Here is a 13,814-nt window from a genome sequence, read left to right as displayed (position 1 = left end):
ATCTTTGACATCCCAAAAGTTTTTTTATTAGTTTCTTTTACAGGAAATACATGATAATGTAATAAAGTTGTCATTTTAAGTGTGCACTTTAATTAGTAAAACAGTTATTGTGCTCTTTTCAACTTTCCATAGAAAGTTATCCGTTCAAAACATCAAATATTCTTTTAATTATGTTTTAAACATTGACTGGGTTGACTATTTTTTCATTCTCACTTAACAAGAGGAACAACAGCAATTACTTTTTGCTATCTGTTTCAAAAGAATATCTATATTTTGGGGTAAATCTGCAAATGGGGCCCTGCCCGAGATTACTAAGGAATGTCAAGCACTCCAATAGATTGCAGTGTCACAGAGAACTAACTGACCGTATCTGTTTCATTTCTCTGAAATGACGTCTGGAGACTTTTCCAGTGAACTTAGCTGTTTGGTATGGGAAAACCTCTATGCTTCTGGGTTCACTCTCAGAAAAACAAAACACGTTCGATCATTCTGTAATACAATACGACTAAAATAACACACGGTCGTTTTTATTGTGCGGCGACAGATAAAAAGTGCTTAGTCAAAGAGTTGTGCTGCTGTGACCTTGCCGTCGTATTTGGAGCCTTTCCCATCGAAGTCTGAGGGCAGGATGTCAGCATCAAACTCCTTGAAGTAGTTCTCCAGCTCATCGCCGTGGACAAACACCTTCAAAGACAAAGAAAGTCAAAATCACGTTCTCATTTTATCATCTTGTTTTCCATAAATTCTGTGCTACACAATTTACCCTTTCCAACAGTTTGCTCTTCATCAGGGGTTTGACCACATTGTAGGTGGTGGTGAAGTACCAGGGCTGGTGGATAAAGTGCACTGCTTTGAAACGTGCAGGGAATGAATCCTGGCATACACAAGAAAAAGCAACAATTAGGATGTGAAAAGATTTATGTAATATTAATAGATTTATAGACTATGAAGGTTGATATGCCAACTAAACAATCTTAATATGAATCTTAATATTATATGAAAAATTTGCACTCAGTCGTGTTTTGCTGTCATTTTGGACTTATACTGACACTTAGTGGCATGGATGCAGCATTACATTACAAAGCAAACAGTTTTCAGTTACTGATTTCATTCTAGAAATGCACTGTTAGCAGTTGGTCCTCATTATTTAATTTCATATTCATTCCTTTGTGATTAAATTTTTTTTTTGAAGGTAAATATTACCAAGTGCACCTTTAGTAAAAAAATAAAAAAGGTAATTGCGGCTTTTTATCTCACAAATTCTGCAATTCTGACTTTTTCCCTTAGAACTGTGTGACATAAACTTGCAAATCTGATTTTTTCTTCCCTCAGAATTGCAGGAAATAAACTCATAAGACTTTTTTTTTTTAGAATTTGAGTTTATCGAAACTGCAGGTTTACAATTCCGCAATTCTGACTTTTTTCTCAGAATTCCGTGATATAAACAGGCAATTCTGACATTTTCCTCAGAATTTTGTTATATAAATAGAATTATGAGAAATAAAGTCAGAAATGCAAGATATAAATTCAGAATTTCTTTTTTTTTCTCAGAAAGGCAAGTTTACATCTCACAATTCTGACTTTTTTCTCAGAATTTTGTGATAGTAACGCGCATTTATGAGAAATAAAGTCAGAACTGTGAGATATGAAGTCAGAATTCAGAATTTCAATTTTTTTTCTCAGAAAGGCAAGTTTACATCTTGCAACTCTGACTTTTTTCCTCAGAATTCTGTAATAAAAATGTGCAATTCTGACTTTTTTTTTCTCAGGATTCTTTTTTCTCTCTGAATTTCTTTTTTTTCCTCTCAGAAAGGCAAGTTTACATCTCACAATTCTCACTTTTCTCTCAGAATTTTGTGATAGAAACGCGCATCTATGAGAAATTAAGTCAGAACTGTGAGATATAAAGTCAGAATTCAGAATTTAAATTTTTTTTCTCAGAAAGGCAAGTTTACATCTTGCAACTCTGACTTTTTTCCTCAGAATTCTGTAATAAAAATGTGCAATTCTGACTTTTTCTCAGGATTCTTTTTTCTCTCTGAATTTCTTTTTTTTCCTCTCAGAAAGGCAAGTTTACATCTCACAATTCTCACTTTTCTCTCAGAATTTTGTGATAGAAACACGCATCTATGAGAAATAAAGTCAGAATTCAGAATTTCAAAAAAATAATTCTCAGAAAGGCAAGTTTACATCTCACAATTTAGATTTTTTTTATCAGAATTTTGTGATAGAAACATGCATCTATGAGAAATAGATGAGTCAGATCTGTGAGATATAAAGTCAGAATTCTGAATTTAAAAAAAATTTCTCAGAAAGGCAAGTTTACATCTTGCAACTCTGACTTTTTTTCCTCAGAATTCTTTGATAAAAATGTGCAATTCTGACTTTTTTTCTCAGAAAGTCAAGTTTACATCTCGCAATTTTTTCTCAGAATTCTGATATAAACGCCCAATTCTGACTTTTTTCTTCAGAATTCTGATATAAATGTGCAATTCTGACTTTTTTCCTCAGAATTCTGTGATATAAATGCGCAGTTCTGACCTTTTCCTCAGAATTCTGTGATTTAAACTCAGAATTGTCACCTTTTTTTTCAGAATTGCAAGTTTATATCTCGCAATTCTGACTTTTTTTCCTTAAAATTGTGTGATATAAACTCACAATTCTGAGAAATAAAGTCATAATTTTGAAAAATAAAGTCAGAATTGCTAGATATAAACTCAGAATTCTGACCTTTTTTTCTCAGAATTTGCGAGAAGTCAGAATTGTGAGATAAAAATTCACATTTTCGAAAACATCAGTCTTTTTCCTCTCAGATTTGGACTTTATAACTTGCGAGTTTAGATCACAATTCTGATGGAAAAAAGTCAGAATTGCAAGATATAAACTCTTAATTGTGAGAAAAAAAGCAGAATCGTGAGTTTATATTTTGCATTTCTATTTCTATTTTAGAAAAAATACTCAGAATTGCTAGTTTGTGTCACACAATTCTGAGAATAAACGTGAAAATTGTGAACTAGCAGATGCGAGAAAAAAAGTTAGAATTGTGAGATAATTGTATTTTTTATTCAGTGGCGGAAACAGACCTCCATATTTAAGAACTAATAAAGAGACCCATTTTTTCTAAAAGATAAAAGTCAATACATCACCTGCAACATGTCCACCATTTTCTTCAGCTCTGTGGGCTTGATGCCAGAAGCTTGCTGCATGGTGAAACCCTTAAAGTTTTCAATGATGCAAAACCCATTGATCTGAGTCTCTTCATTTTCCAGAAGCTTCTCCAGGATCACACAATAGGCTCTGAGGATCTGGAACAAACACAATGTCAATACGTAACAGACCTTTAGTTTTTTTAACGCATTCTTGCTGAATAAAAGTAGGCTATTAATTTCTTCAAAAAACCTTGACATTTTTTAATAGTAGTGTATATTTTTTTATTAAAACAATAAAAAATGAAAAAGAGAAAAGATCAACAGATAAATATACAGTTGAGGTCAAAAGTTTACATACACCTTGTTAATTATTTTACTTAAATAAGAGGGATCATACAAAAAGACATTTACATATAGTCCACAAAAGAAAATTATAGTTGAATTTATAAAAGAAAAAAACGACCCCGTTCAAAAGTTTTCATACACTTGATTCTTTTTGGGGGTTTTTTGTTTAGTGATAGTTGTTCATGAGTCCCTTGTTTGTCCTGAACAGTTTTTCGCATTGAGGACAACTGAGGGATGCGACTATTACAAAAGGTTCAAACACTCATTGATGCTTTAAAGGTGCAGTGTGTAGAATTTTGCGGCATCTAGCGGTGAGGTTGTGAATTGCAACAGTCCACCGCTCACCCCTCCCTTTACAGAACTACGGAAGCCAATACAGGATTAAAATCTCGCCGTTTTTGACAGCAACAAATAGTGAGGTTTCTTTTAAAACGTAATTTAAGGAATTATATTTACTTAATCATTCAATAAAACAATGTTATTGTGAATATTACTGTTACTTGTTCATCATTGTGTCAGTGTTTTTCACTACTGGGCTACTGTAGAAACATAACGGCGACTTCCATGTGAGGGGACCCGCGGTGTATGTAGATATAAACTGATAATTCTAAGGTAATAAAAACATAATGGTTCATTAAGTAAGGTCTTTATACACCCCTGAAAACATGTATATTATATTGCACCTCTGTCTAGAGATCATCTTAAATATTACACAGTGCACCTTTAAGAGCCGGGGGTGTAAACTTTTGAACGAAACATTTGTGTACATTTTTCCTGTTTTGCCTAAATATCATATTTTTACATTTCACGAGCTACAGAAGATACTTACATAATGTTTTCCCAGAAGACAAAATAAGTTAAATTTACCCTGATATTTAAATTCTGAAAGTTTTCACCCCCTGGCTCATAATGTACTGTGTTTCCTTCTGAAGCATCAGTGAGCGTTTGAACCTTCTGTAATAGCTGCAAATGTGTCCCTCAGTTGTCCTCAGTGTGACAAGATGGATCTCAAAATAATCCAGTCATTGTTGGAAAGGGTTCAAATACACAAAAATGCTGAAAAACCAAAGACTTTGTGGGACCTAAAGTATTTTTCTGAAGAACACAAACGTCTTTTATGTGAAATATCTTCTTTAGGTCTGTACTAAATAAAAAATGCCATGCATTTTACTCCTATTTTGGTAAAATAATTAACATTTTGCAGATTCTGCAAGGTGTATGTAAACTTTTGACCTCTGTACAAACGCACTACAAGTTCAGCCTAATATCATTTAAAAAGAAAAACAATCACCTCGTCAAAAGTAATCTCCTCATAATCCCAGTTCTCAATGTTGAAGAGCAGCACCACACGGCCGTATTTATCTCTGCTCGACAGGATCCCTGGGTACCCAGCCTCGATGGTGCTACGGACAGCCTCTGGGGTCAAGTTTTCAAACAGTTCAGGGTAGTCCCGCCTAAAGCGCACATAACCTTCAAGACAATAAAACCAATAGTAACGTCTCAGGGTGAGCGCAGCTATATAAAAATATAAACACTCTGGCAAAACTATTTACCCTTCATGAGTTCATAGGCCCTGTTTACTTCGTATTTCCTGGCACGGATGAACCTCACCAGCACATTATCGGGTTTGTCTCCAAAAGTGTCCTGAACGCCTTTAGCGAGTTCGTCTCCAGAACTAGCCTTCTCTTTAATAATACCTCTGAGTTCGGCTACAGCTGAAACTCGCTTCTCATCCGTCTCATTCAGCTCATCTTTAGCCTAAAAGGACATCACAAGTTAAAATATTCATTAAAATAAAATTTGTTTGTATACGGTAGCTAAGTTGCTACTAGGGTGTTTACTAGAGTGTTTTGTGTAGTCACTATGTAGCTGAAATTGAACAATAGCAATGCTTAACTTAGGCAACAGTGCTAATATTGAATTAGCTGTAGTACATTTATATTTACACAGTTAAAATGTCCAGTGTTTAGTCTAAATGTGTATATTTTTACTTGTTAAAGACTTGCTCTCACCTTCTGCATTGTGTGGTCGGGTACTTGGGTGCAGGGTTCGAACACCGGCCCGTGATCTTTGACCGTGAGGTGCTCCAGCTTAGCCCTGAGGGCCTGCTCCTCCTCGGACACCATCCGGAATGTTCCACTCTATAAAAAGTTATGGAGAAAGACTTCCTAAAAACATCCTAATCCTGAGTTTAAGCAAACACTTTAGTTTAGTAGCCCTAATCAATGGAAGCTAGTGTGAGCCAACACTAAGCTCACTCACATGAATTGCGTAAAGCCTAGTAAACCCGGTCTGAGATTGGGGATAAGCCGCTAATGTACGTAGCTCTATCCCTAAACACTAAGAACCGCCTTGTTCTTAAAACATTTGAGAGTGATGGTTTGGAGGAACCTGGGTGGGATCACATGCTGGGTGATATAACAGGGTCTTAAGACTTCACGTTAGTGGGAAATACTGTGTTTTGATAATGGATAGAGTCGTAAAAGTTTTCTCTCATTCTGATACGATCGTTCAGTTAGTAAGCAAATGCAACATTGAATGGGGTTTTACAGGTTAGAAAGACATTTAAACAAATTACTCACAACAACAGCCATTGCTTCAGATGCTCAGTGCAACTTTCTGTGGAAAGAGAGATATTAAATCACATGAAAAATGCTTCCACTCCAACAAAAAAAGCTTTTTACTGACATGAAGGCATAATGTTGAGTGACTTATCAAACTTATCATAACCAATATACTTAATATATAAAAAAAGTTATTTGTCATTTTTTATTCAAAACAGGTTGTCTAAATATTAATTTCAATAGAAACAATTACTGATAGAAGGGGTTTTCAAACATTTTGCTTCTCAGGACCCCAAATGATGATGTTTTCCCTTAAAAGACAGATGTTTTTTATGAAATATGTATAAACACTCAAATATACAGTTTGACAAAGAAAATGAAAGCATGATGTAATAAAGAAAACATATAGTTTGAGTAATAAGAGTTGGCTTAATATTGTCATTGCACTGAAAGCCAAACTTTTTTTCATCTATTATTAGAGTAATAAAATAATAAACCAATAAAATGATTTTTCAAAATTAAATAAAATGTAAAGATTTAATAATACGATAAGAATTTTTTTCGTATTATTATAGAATATTTTCTTATTTTATAATTAATATTCGTATTGATTAATATGGCTTCTTCATGATTTTCGACCAGTTTTTAGAAAGCCAAAATAATTTCTCAGAAAACAAGACTTAATATCTTAATTTTGCATCTTAAATAAATGTATCTTGACTTAAAAACACAAGTACAGAGTAGAATACTTTTATACTAATGCCATGACTTGAATTTTAGACTTTCTGTTCTCTGTTCTATTTCAAAGCCTTAATTTGTTAAAAGATTAATTAAGACTCTTTAAGGCCTGCAGAAACCCTGGTAATAAAATGCAAAAATAAATAAGGCCAATTAAATAACATGAACAACAACAACAACAACAACAACAACAAAAATAAATAAATAAATAAAAAAAAAAATATATATATATATATATATATACTTTTAAAAATAAAGGTTCTTTATTGGCATCAATTGTTCTATGAAGAAAATTGAACATCCATGGAACCTTTCTAAAGCAGAAAAGGTTCCTTATAGTCGAAAGAGGTTCTTTAGATTTTTAAAATGCTATTTTAGAATGGTTCTTCTAGGAACTGTTCACTGAAAGGTTCTTTGGGGAACCAAAAAATGGTTATTCTAAGGCACTACCGCATGATCAAGCATGTTTAATACCTTGTTAATATGTTAAAATTGAGGTCTTCTAGTAAGATAATTTTCTGTGGACCCAAGAAAACCGTTGTGCCCACCTGGGAGTCCCCGAAGTCCGATTTTAAAACCCCCAAAGGTAAATCTAAGACTTTGGGTTATATAATTGGGACATTTCTTGTGATATCACAAGCATTTCAGCTCAGTTGTTATGTGATGTTTCCATTAGTCTGAAATGCTAAGGTGAAAATGGCACCAACTGCAAAAGTTGAAAGTGAAAAAATCTTCCAGATTACTTTAATTCACTCTACCTCATTACAACCACCAACACTTTAAAAGAATAGAGAATTATCCACCATTATCATCAATATTTTAAAAGAATCCAAAACATAAGAGCCATACATTATAAATGACATAACATGTCCCATGCTCTATCCTAGGAAACAACACTTACCTGACACAATGCAGTGCTGCTCAAGCCACCAGAACTGAGTGAGGTGAAAAAACAGCAGGCTCCAATTAATTTGTAGTGTGACCTGTAATGGATTAACAACGTCATATGGGATTATACAGAGCAGATTTGATGTTAATCAGCCAAAAACATTGAGAAAAGGAGCAAAGAGAACATTGACCAATAGCATCATGTCTGTTATATTTTAATCAAGAGGAACCTTTCCTGACCCCAAACTCATTGTGTGATTAAAAAAACAGCGAGTGAATGGGAAAGAGTGTGTCAGACATATTAGCGGTTAGTAATAATAGAGGTTAAATGTGAGGGAGGGGTTGGCAATCCATTGACCAATAAAATTTGACTGGATTCCAGGACCAGTGAAAAATATGTGATGGCAACGTGAATGGGGTCTGGAAATAGACCTCGAACACAAAGCCATGTTCACATGCCAAGATATATATGTAAGAGGTATTTTCATCAGAATCAGAAAATAATTATATAACATAAAAGAAGTTTGGGCCATACACATATAAAAATCTCAAGACAATACTTAACATTTTTGTTTTAGCTTTAGTTGTAAGCAGCCAAAATTATCGTCATCACCCTCAAACGTCACTGCATTGTTTCCCACTGATACATTGAACGCTGGGGTGGCCATAATCCCGTAAAGCAGGATTTAGCCTTTGAATGTGAGGGTCTGTATTACTAAAGCAGTGATTGCAGCACAATGGCCGTCTCTGTGCTTGCAGAGCTGCTCAGCATTTATTTTATGTCTGTTAAGAAAAAGTATAGTTTACAGACAAAAAATGTAATATTTCAATATTATAATTTTAGCCAAGAATCTTTAGACCAATAAACATTTACAGGCCAATTTATAAGAAAAGCATTACATCACAATTTCAATCCATTCTTGGTCATGTGCTGCCAAGTTAGAGCTTACCGTAGTCACACTGTAGTCTTTACACACCTATTTAAAAACCAAAATACTATTCAAAGTTTTGAAATGGACATCCTGACAATACAACTATTGTACGAGCAAAGAAAAGAGCGAAAGCAGTTTCACAAAGGCCATCGGGGTCAAGAGAGGCGCACCATGGGTTGTACCAAAATCTATTTAGGCCTACTGTTAATTAGGTGAAGTAGTTTCAGCTAGTCTATTCTTTCTTATGTTAAGACAGATGATATTTTAAAGTCTGTGTAAAGCAATAAAAATGTGTTATTAACCACCCAGTCAAATTTGAATGCTGAAAAACCACCAAGTAACCGGCAAGACTTACAGTTTATTAGCTGCTAAAGAGTGTTTTCAGGGCACGTCATCAATCGGCCATATTGGCAGCACTGAATGAAAACAATGCCACTAAACTGAATGAAACTTAAATATTTTGCTGATAATTGCTGCTAAAAATGGTTAATTATTGTCATGTTTTGGGCTGTGCTAATCTGTCGGACCGGGAAAAACATTTGGAGTATTATAGACTGCCAAAAGTTATAACAAATCAAGAAGGTGAAATATTAGGCTAATATCTTAATTATTACTGCTTGTATGTATCTTTACCACCTATTAACTTTAGTTTGTCAAAATATTGCACCCTTACCTGCTTACTAAGTCCTTTTCTATATGATTTAGCAGCTTCTACACGTTTTTTCCATGGTTAAAACAGCATAAATTAACAGAACAACGTATTCAGTAGTACATTAACTGTAATGAAAAGAATAAGAATGTGCAGTAAACGGTAAAACCGTTTGCACTAGAAACTTGTGTGTTCATAATTAAGATACATTAAAATAAGTATATTCAAATACTATGGTAAGAAACTTATTTGCTATATCAAGCAGCAAAACGAGTTTTTTTTTTACAGCTAAAATAGCTGGACGCAGATGAGACCATAAACTGAACGCTGGGGGCGTGTCCGCTGTCGCGCTGAAGCCACGCCCACTGGCGGGAAAGCTGCCGCCTCTCTCAACTGTCAACTACCGCTACAAACTGAATGATGACCGAGCTGTTTTGTAAATTATTCAAACCAGGTAATAATTTTATGTGATTAAGGCGTAGCTAGCTAGCAAACTGTACGATGTAATAACTAACTGTAAGGACAATAACTCTTCATTGAGAGGGCAAAAGACTGATGCTAATATGTTAGCAATTATGCACCTTATTTTGGGCCATTTGTATATTTTATGGGTCTGGCATCAGGTCTCAACCACTTCCAGCTAATTATATCCAGCTTTATATTGCAAACTGGTGTGCCTTTCCATATTATTTTAATGCATTATCTTAATGATGAACACACTTGTTTGTAGTGCGAACAGTTTTACCGTTTACTGCACGTTGGTATTCTTCTCTTTACTTTTCCATCATCTTGTCATCGAGATATGTTCAGCCCGGCCCAAAAAAATCCAGAACGCAAATGGTGAAAAACTTGATCTAACTTCACAGGTCACTACTATACATGACCCAAGACTACAAAACCAGTCATATGGGTTGTTTGAAATTGAGATTTATACATCATCTGGAAATAGATAAAATAATAATAAATAATTTCTATTGATGTATGCTTTGTTAGGATATGACTATGTTTGGGAAATCTGGAATCCGAGGGTGCAAAAAAATCGAAATATTGAGAAAATTACCTTTAAAGCTGTCCAAATAAATTTTTCTGCAATGCATATTACTAATCAATAATTAAGTTTTGACATATTTACAGTAGGAAATTTGAAAGAAAATACAAATATACCCATGCTAAAAGACTGGTTTTGTGCTGCTCCAGGGTCACGTTACTCACGTATAGTTCATAGTCATTGTAATGTGTTCCATCAATACATTTATAACATTTATAATACGTTTAGAAACAATTCTCTGAATTGCCTTACACAGACTTCAAAGAATGTTGGCAACCAAACAGTTGACAGTAGCCATTGACTTCCATAAGACATTTGGTTTAAATCCAGTCATTTCAAGAGTATCTGGAATTTTGCATTAGATGTTGCTTGTGTTCAAATTGGTCACACAAATTTCATGCTTGGTTTGACAGAAAGTTTGCTAATGTGAACATACCTTCAGAAAATGCTATATATTAATGATGAATTCAAGAATATTTTATTTAAATTATCTTTATTTAGACAATGTATTTCCACATTTCACATGACAGTAATTTTTGTATGATCGGCATTGTCAGTATGACAATATATGAGTGGTTCGTGCCAACTAGCAGCATAATGTGCCATTAACATTTACACCTTAATAGCATTGATCATACAAATGAAAACTCACAATGGAGTTATTCCATAAAATACAGTCTGTGTAAATTCATAGACTTTAATATTCAAAATGCCTTAATAAACATTATCAACGTTTACAGATTCAAAGTTTAAGTTATTTAAATAAACTTTTCAAGTGCAAGTTAAAGTAATACAACATTTCCATGTATTTCCTTATTGACTGTTAACATGTTTAAAAAAGGTTTAAATAGCATTCAACAACAAACCACTGAAGTTGTCACCATTCTCCTAACTGTTGGTCTCATGGGCTGCAGTCCATTATGCTGTCTGGCCAGTACTGGTCCTGCATGTAGTGCTCAAGGTTGCTATTGGGGTTTGAGGTATGGTCCATGTTTGAATTCTTGAACAGGATGTTCTTTTCCCATTGGTCCTCTACCAGCTTGTACAGGTCCAAGGTAGCACGAGCATCCTCGACAGAGCAGTGACCATTTCTACTAGACTAAAAGAAATATCCATTATGTAAACATCAAGAACCAAGTAACCAATTACCAGTTTGATTTTCTAACTCTCATTAAACAACCTGATCTGCTGCACCTGTATGGTCTTACCTGTATGGTCCTATTGAGAAGTGTCTCAGACAGTTTCTTCAAAGAGATGCCACACCTAGTGAAGCCGTTATACAACCCTCGCAGCAATTTACTGGAACCGGTATCCCTAATCATTTGTGGTGGGACAGAGATGTTAAGAACCCGGAAATCATTAAATATGGCATGGCCCACAATAATCTTCCCTGTGAGGATGTCGACAATCTAAAAAAAAAAAAAAGAAGAAAAAAAGAGAGAGAAAAAGCAGTGTTATTTCAGGGATATTCTATGAAATACAGTATGCTTAAATGTTTTCGGTTTGTTGTAGTTCATGAAAAGGGATATTTAAAAACGAAATATCTACTTTTGAAGTGGACTTTGAAATTTGTAACTTTGTAGATGTTTTTTATGCCCAAACATACAGTGCCTTGCAAAAGTATTCATACCCCTTACATTTTTTTTTTCACGTTTTGTTGCAGCCTTATGTTAAACTGCTTTAAATTACTTTTCTCCACATCAATCTACATCTCATACACCATAATGACAAAGCACAAAACAGGTTTGTAACAACTTTGCAAATTTATTAGAAATAAAAAACTGAAAAGATCCTGTTGCATAAGTATTCATACCCTTTTCTGGGACACTCAAAATTTTGCTCAGGACATTCATACTGCTTCTAGATGTTACTACACTTCGAGTGGAGTTAAACTGTGGCAAATTCATTTGAATGAGTATGATTTAGAAAGGCACACACCTCTCAGAAAAGGTCTAACAGCTGAAAATGCATATCAGAGCAAAAACCAAGTCCTGAGGTCAAGATAACTGCCTGTAGAGCTCAGTGACAGACTTGCGTTAAGGCAATGATCTGGGGAAGAGTTCAGGAAAAAATCTGCTGCATTGAAGGTTCACAGAAGCATGTAGCCTCCATTATCCATAATGGAAGACGATTGGAACAACTAGGACTCTAGAAAATGTCTGCCAGCCCCCATCCAAGCTGACAGAGCTTGAGAAGTGAAAAGGTGAGGCAAAGAATGACAGATAATTGGCAAATGCAGATGTGCAAAGCTTGTCACATCATACCCAAAAAGACTTCAGGCTGTAAAGGTGCTTCGACTATGTACTGAGTTAAGGGTGTGGATACTTATGCAATGTTCTTATTTCAGTGTTTTATTTTTAATAAATTTGTGGTTTTTGCTTTGTCATTATTATGGAGTATGGAGTGTAAATCGACGTGGGGAAAACTAATTTAAAGCAGTTTAACATAATGCTGCAACAAAACGTGAAAAAAATTAAGGGGTATGAATACTTTTGCAAGGCACTGTACACACCAAACACGCTAAACGTGTACGCTACAATTCAAAAAGTGAAAAAGCATAATAGGACCCCTTTAAATAAACTTCAATATTTAATATAAAGTAAACTACATTAATCAATATTAATAAAAATTCAGCATAAATTATTATTATTAAGTAAATTTTTGTTAAAAAAAGAACAAAATATAAAATAAATAAATAAATAAATAAATAAATAAATATATTAGGGCCGGGACTTTAACGCGTTAATTTAGATTAATTAATTACACAAAAATAACGCGTTACATTTTTTTAACGCATTTTAATCGCACTAAGTTTTGCACCGTGGAACGTTTCTCACAGGATGAGATTCGGCGGACCGATTATACTGGAGCACAAACTAGCGTTCAGACAAGCCAAAGAACTTATACCAAAGAAGCTGCATCCGTCCTAAATAGTATTGTATGTCCCAAATCGTAGTATGTTTAAAAAGTATTCCATAGATTCCCGGATGGTCTACTACTTAACGATCAATGCACACTCTTAACGGCTAATATTGCCCGCAACACACTGCGCCCTGAACGAGGATTCGATTAGAACTACAAACACGCATAAAAGCGTTAAAAAACTACAAACATGGAGGATATACGCGACCAACGGACAGGTAGAGAAAGGGTTTGAGTGATAAATAATCAGTGTGTAACCTGATAAAAACTATTTTTTAAATGTTAAACGCCTTATATTCCATGTGCAGCAACATTTATAATGATAGGTTTGGTGTTTGGTCATTAACGTTTAAATGCATAATTAAGCAAACACAAGAGCAGAGTTTCGGAATGAAAGACTGGTTAAAGAACGTGCCTCTTGTTACACATAATGGCAATCTTGCACTGGTCTGTTGGACTTGGTTGAACAAAAATAAACAATATTTTGTTGCTTAAGCTTATGTATTCAGTCATTATTCAATGGTATACTAAAAATCCATGTAAAAATCTTAATTCTCACTGTTCTCAGGTCAAATATTT

General features: G+C 34.4%; 2 protein-coding genes across 2 annotated transcripts in view; both read right to left on the bottom strand.

The window, feature by feature from the left end:
* Positions 1–3: 3 nt before the first annotated feature.
* On the bottom strand, positions 4–7,802 carry rlbp1b (retinaldehyde binding protein 1b). Its single transcript, XM_073832202.1, has 8 exons — positions 7,698–7,802; positions 6,077–6,113; positions 5,507–5,635; positions 5,048–5,252; positions 4,786–4,964; positions 3,147–3,305; positions 764–874; positions 4–684 (listed from the first exon to the last, which is right to left on the bottom strand). Exons 2-8 carry the CDS (start codon positions 6,086–6,088, stop codon positions 556–558), a joined length of 924 nt encoding a protein of 307 aa, XP_073688303.1. The 5' UTR covers positions 6,089–6,113; positions 7,698–7,802; the 3' UTR covers positions 4–555.
* A 2,987-nt stretch (positions 7,803–10,789) lies between these two features.
* Positions 10,790–13,814, bottom strand: part of isg20 (interferon stimulated exonuclease gene) — a 45,981-nt gene continuing 42,956 nt past the window's right edge. Inside the window, exons 3-4 of the mRNA XM_073831384.1 lie at positions 11,522–11,722; positions 10,790–11,412 (exon numbers count right to left, since the gene is read on the bottom strand). Of these exons, the coding sequence (XP_073687485.1) occupies positions 11,215–11,412; positions 11,522–11,722 (399 nt within the window). The 3' untranslated portion in view covers positions 10,790–11,214. The remainder of the gene's footprint in view (positions 11,413–11,521; positions 11,723–13,814) is intronic.

Source organism: Garra rufa, chromosome 25 (genome assembly GCF_049309525.1).
Source record: "Garra rufa chromosome 25, GarRuf1.0, whole genome shotgun sequence".
NCBI lineage: Eukaryota > Metazoa > Chordata > Actinopteri > Cypriniformes > Cyprinidae > Garra > Garra rufa.
Note: the sequence above shows the minus strand (reverse complement) of the source record. Positions and strands in the feature narration are given on the sequence as shown.

Coding starts and splice junctions, on each gene's coding strand:
- rlbp1b (XM_073832202.1), bottom strand. Junction 5,253..5,506: donor CCGACCACACAATGCAGAAG/GTGAGAGCAAGT, acceptor ATGTCCTTTTAG/GCTAAAGATGAGCTGAATGA. Junction 875..3,146: donor AAATGGTGGACATGTTGCAG/GTGATGTATTGA, acceptor TGTGTATGCCAG/GATTCATTCCCTGCACGTTT.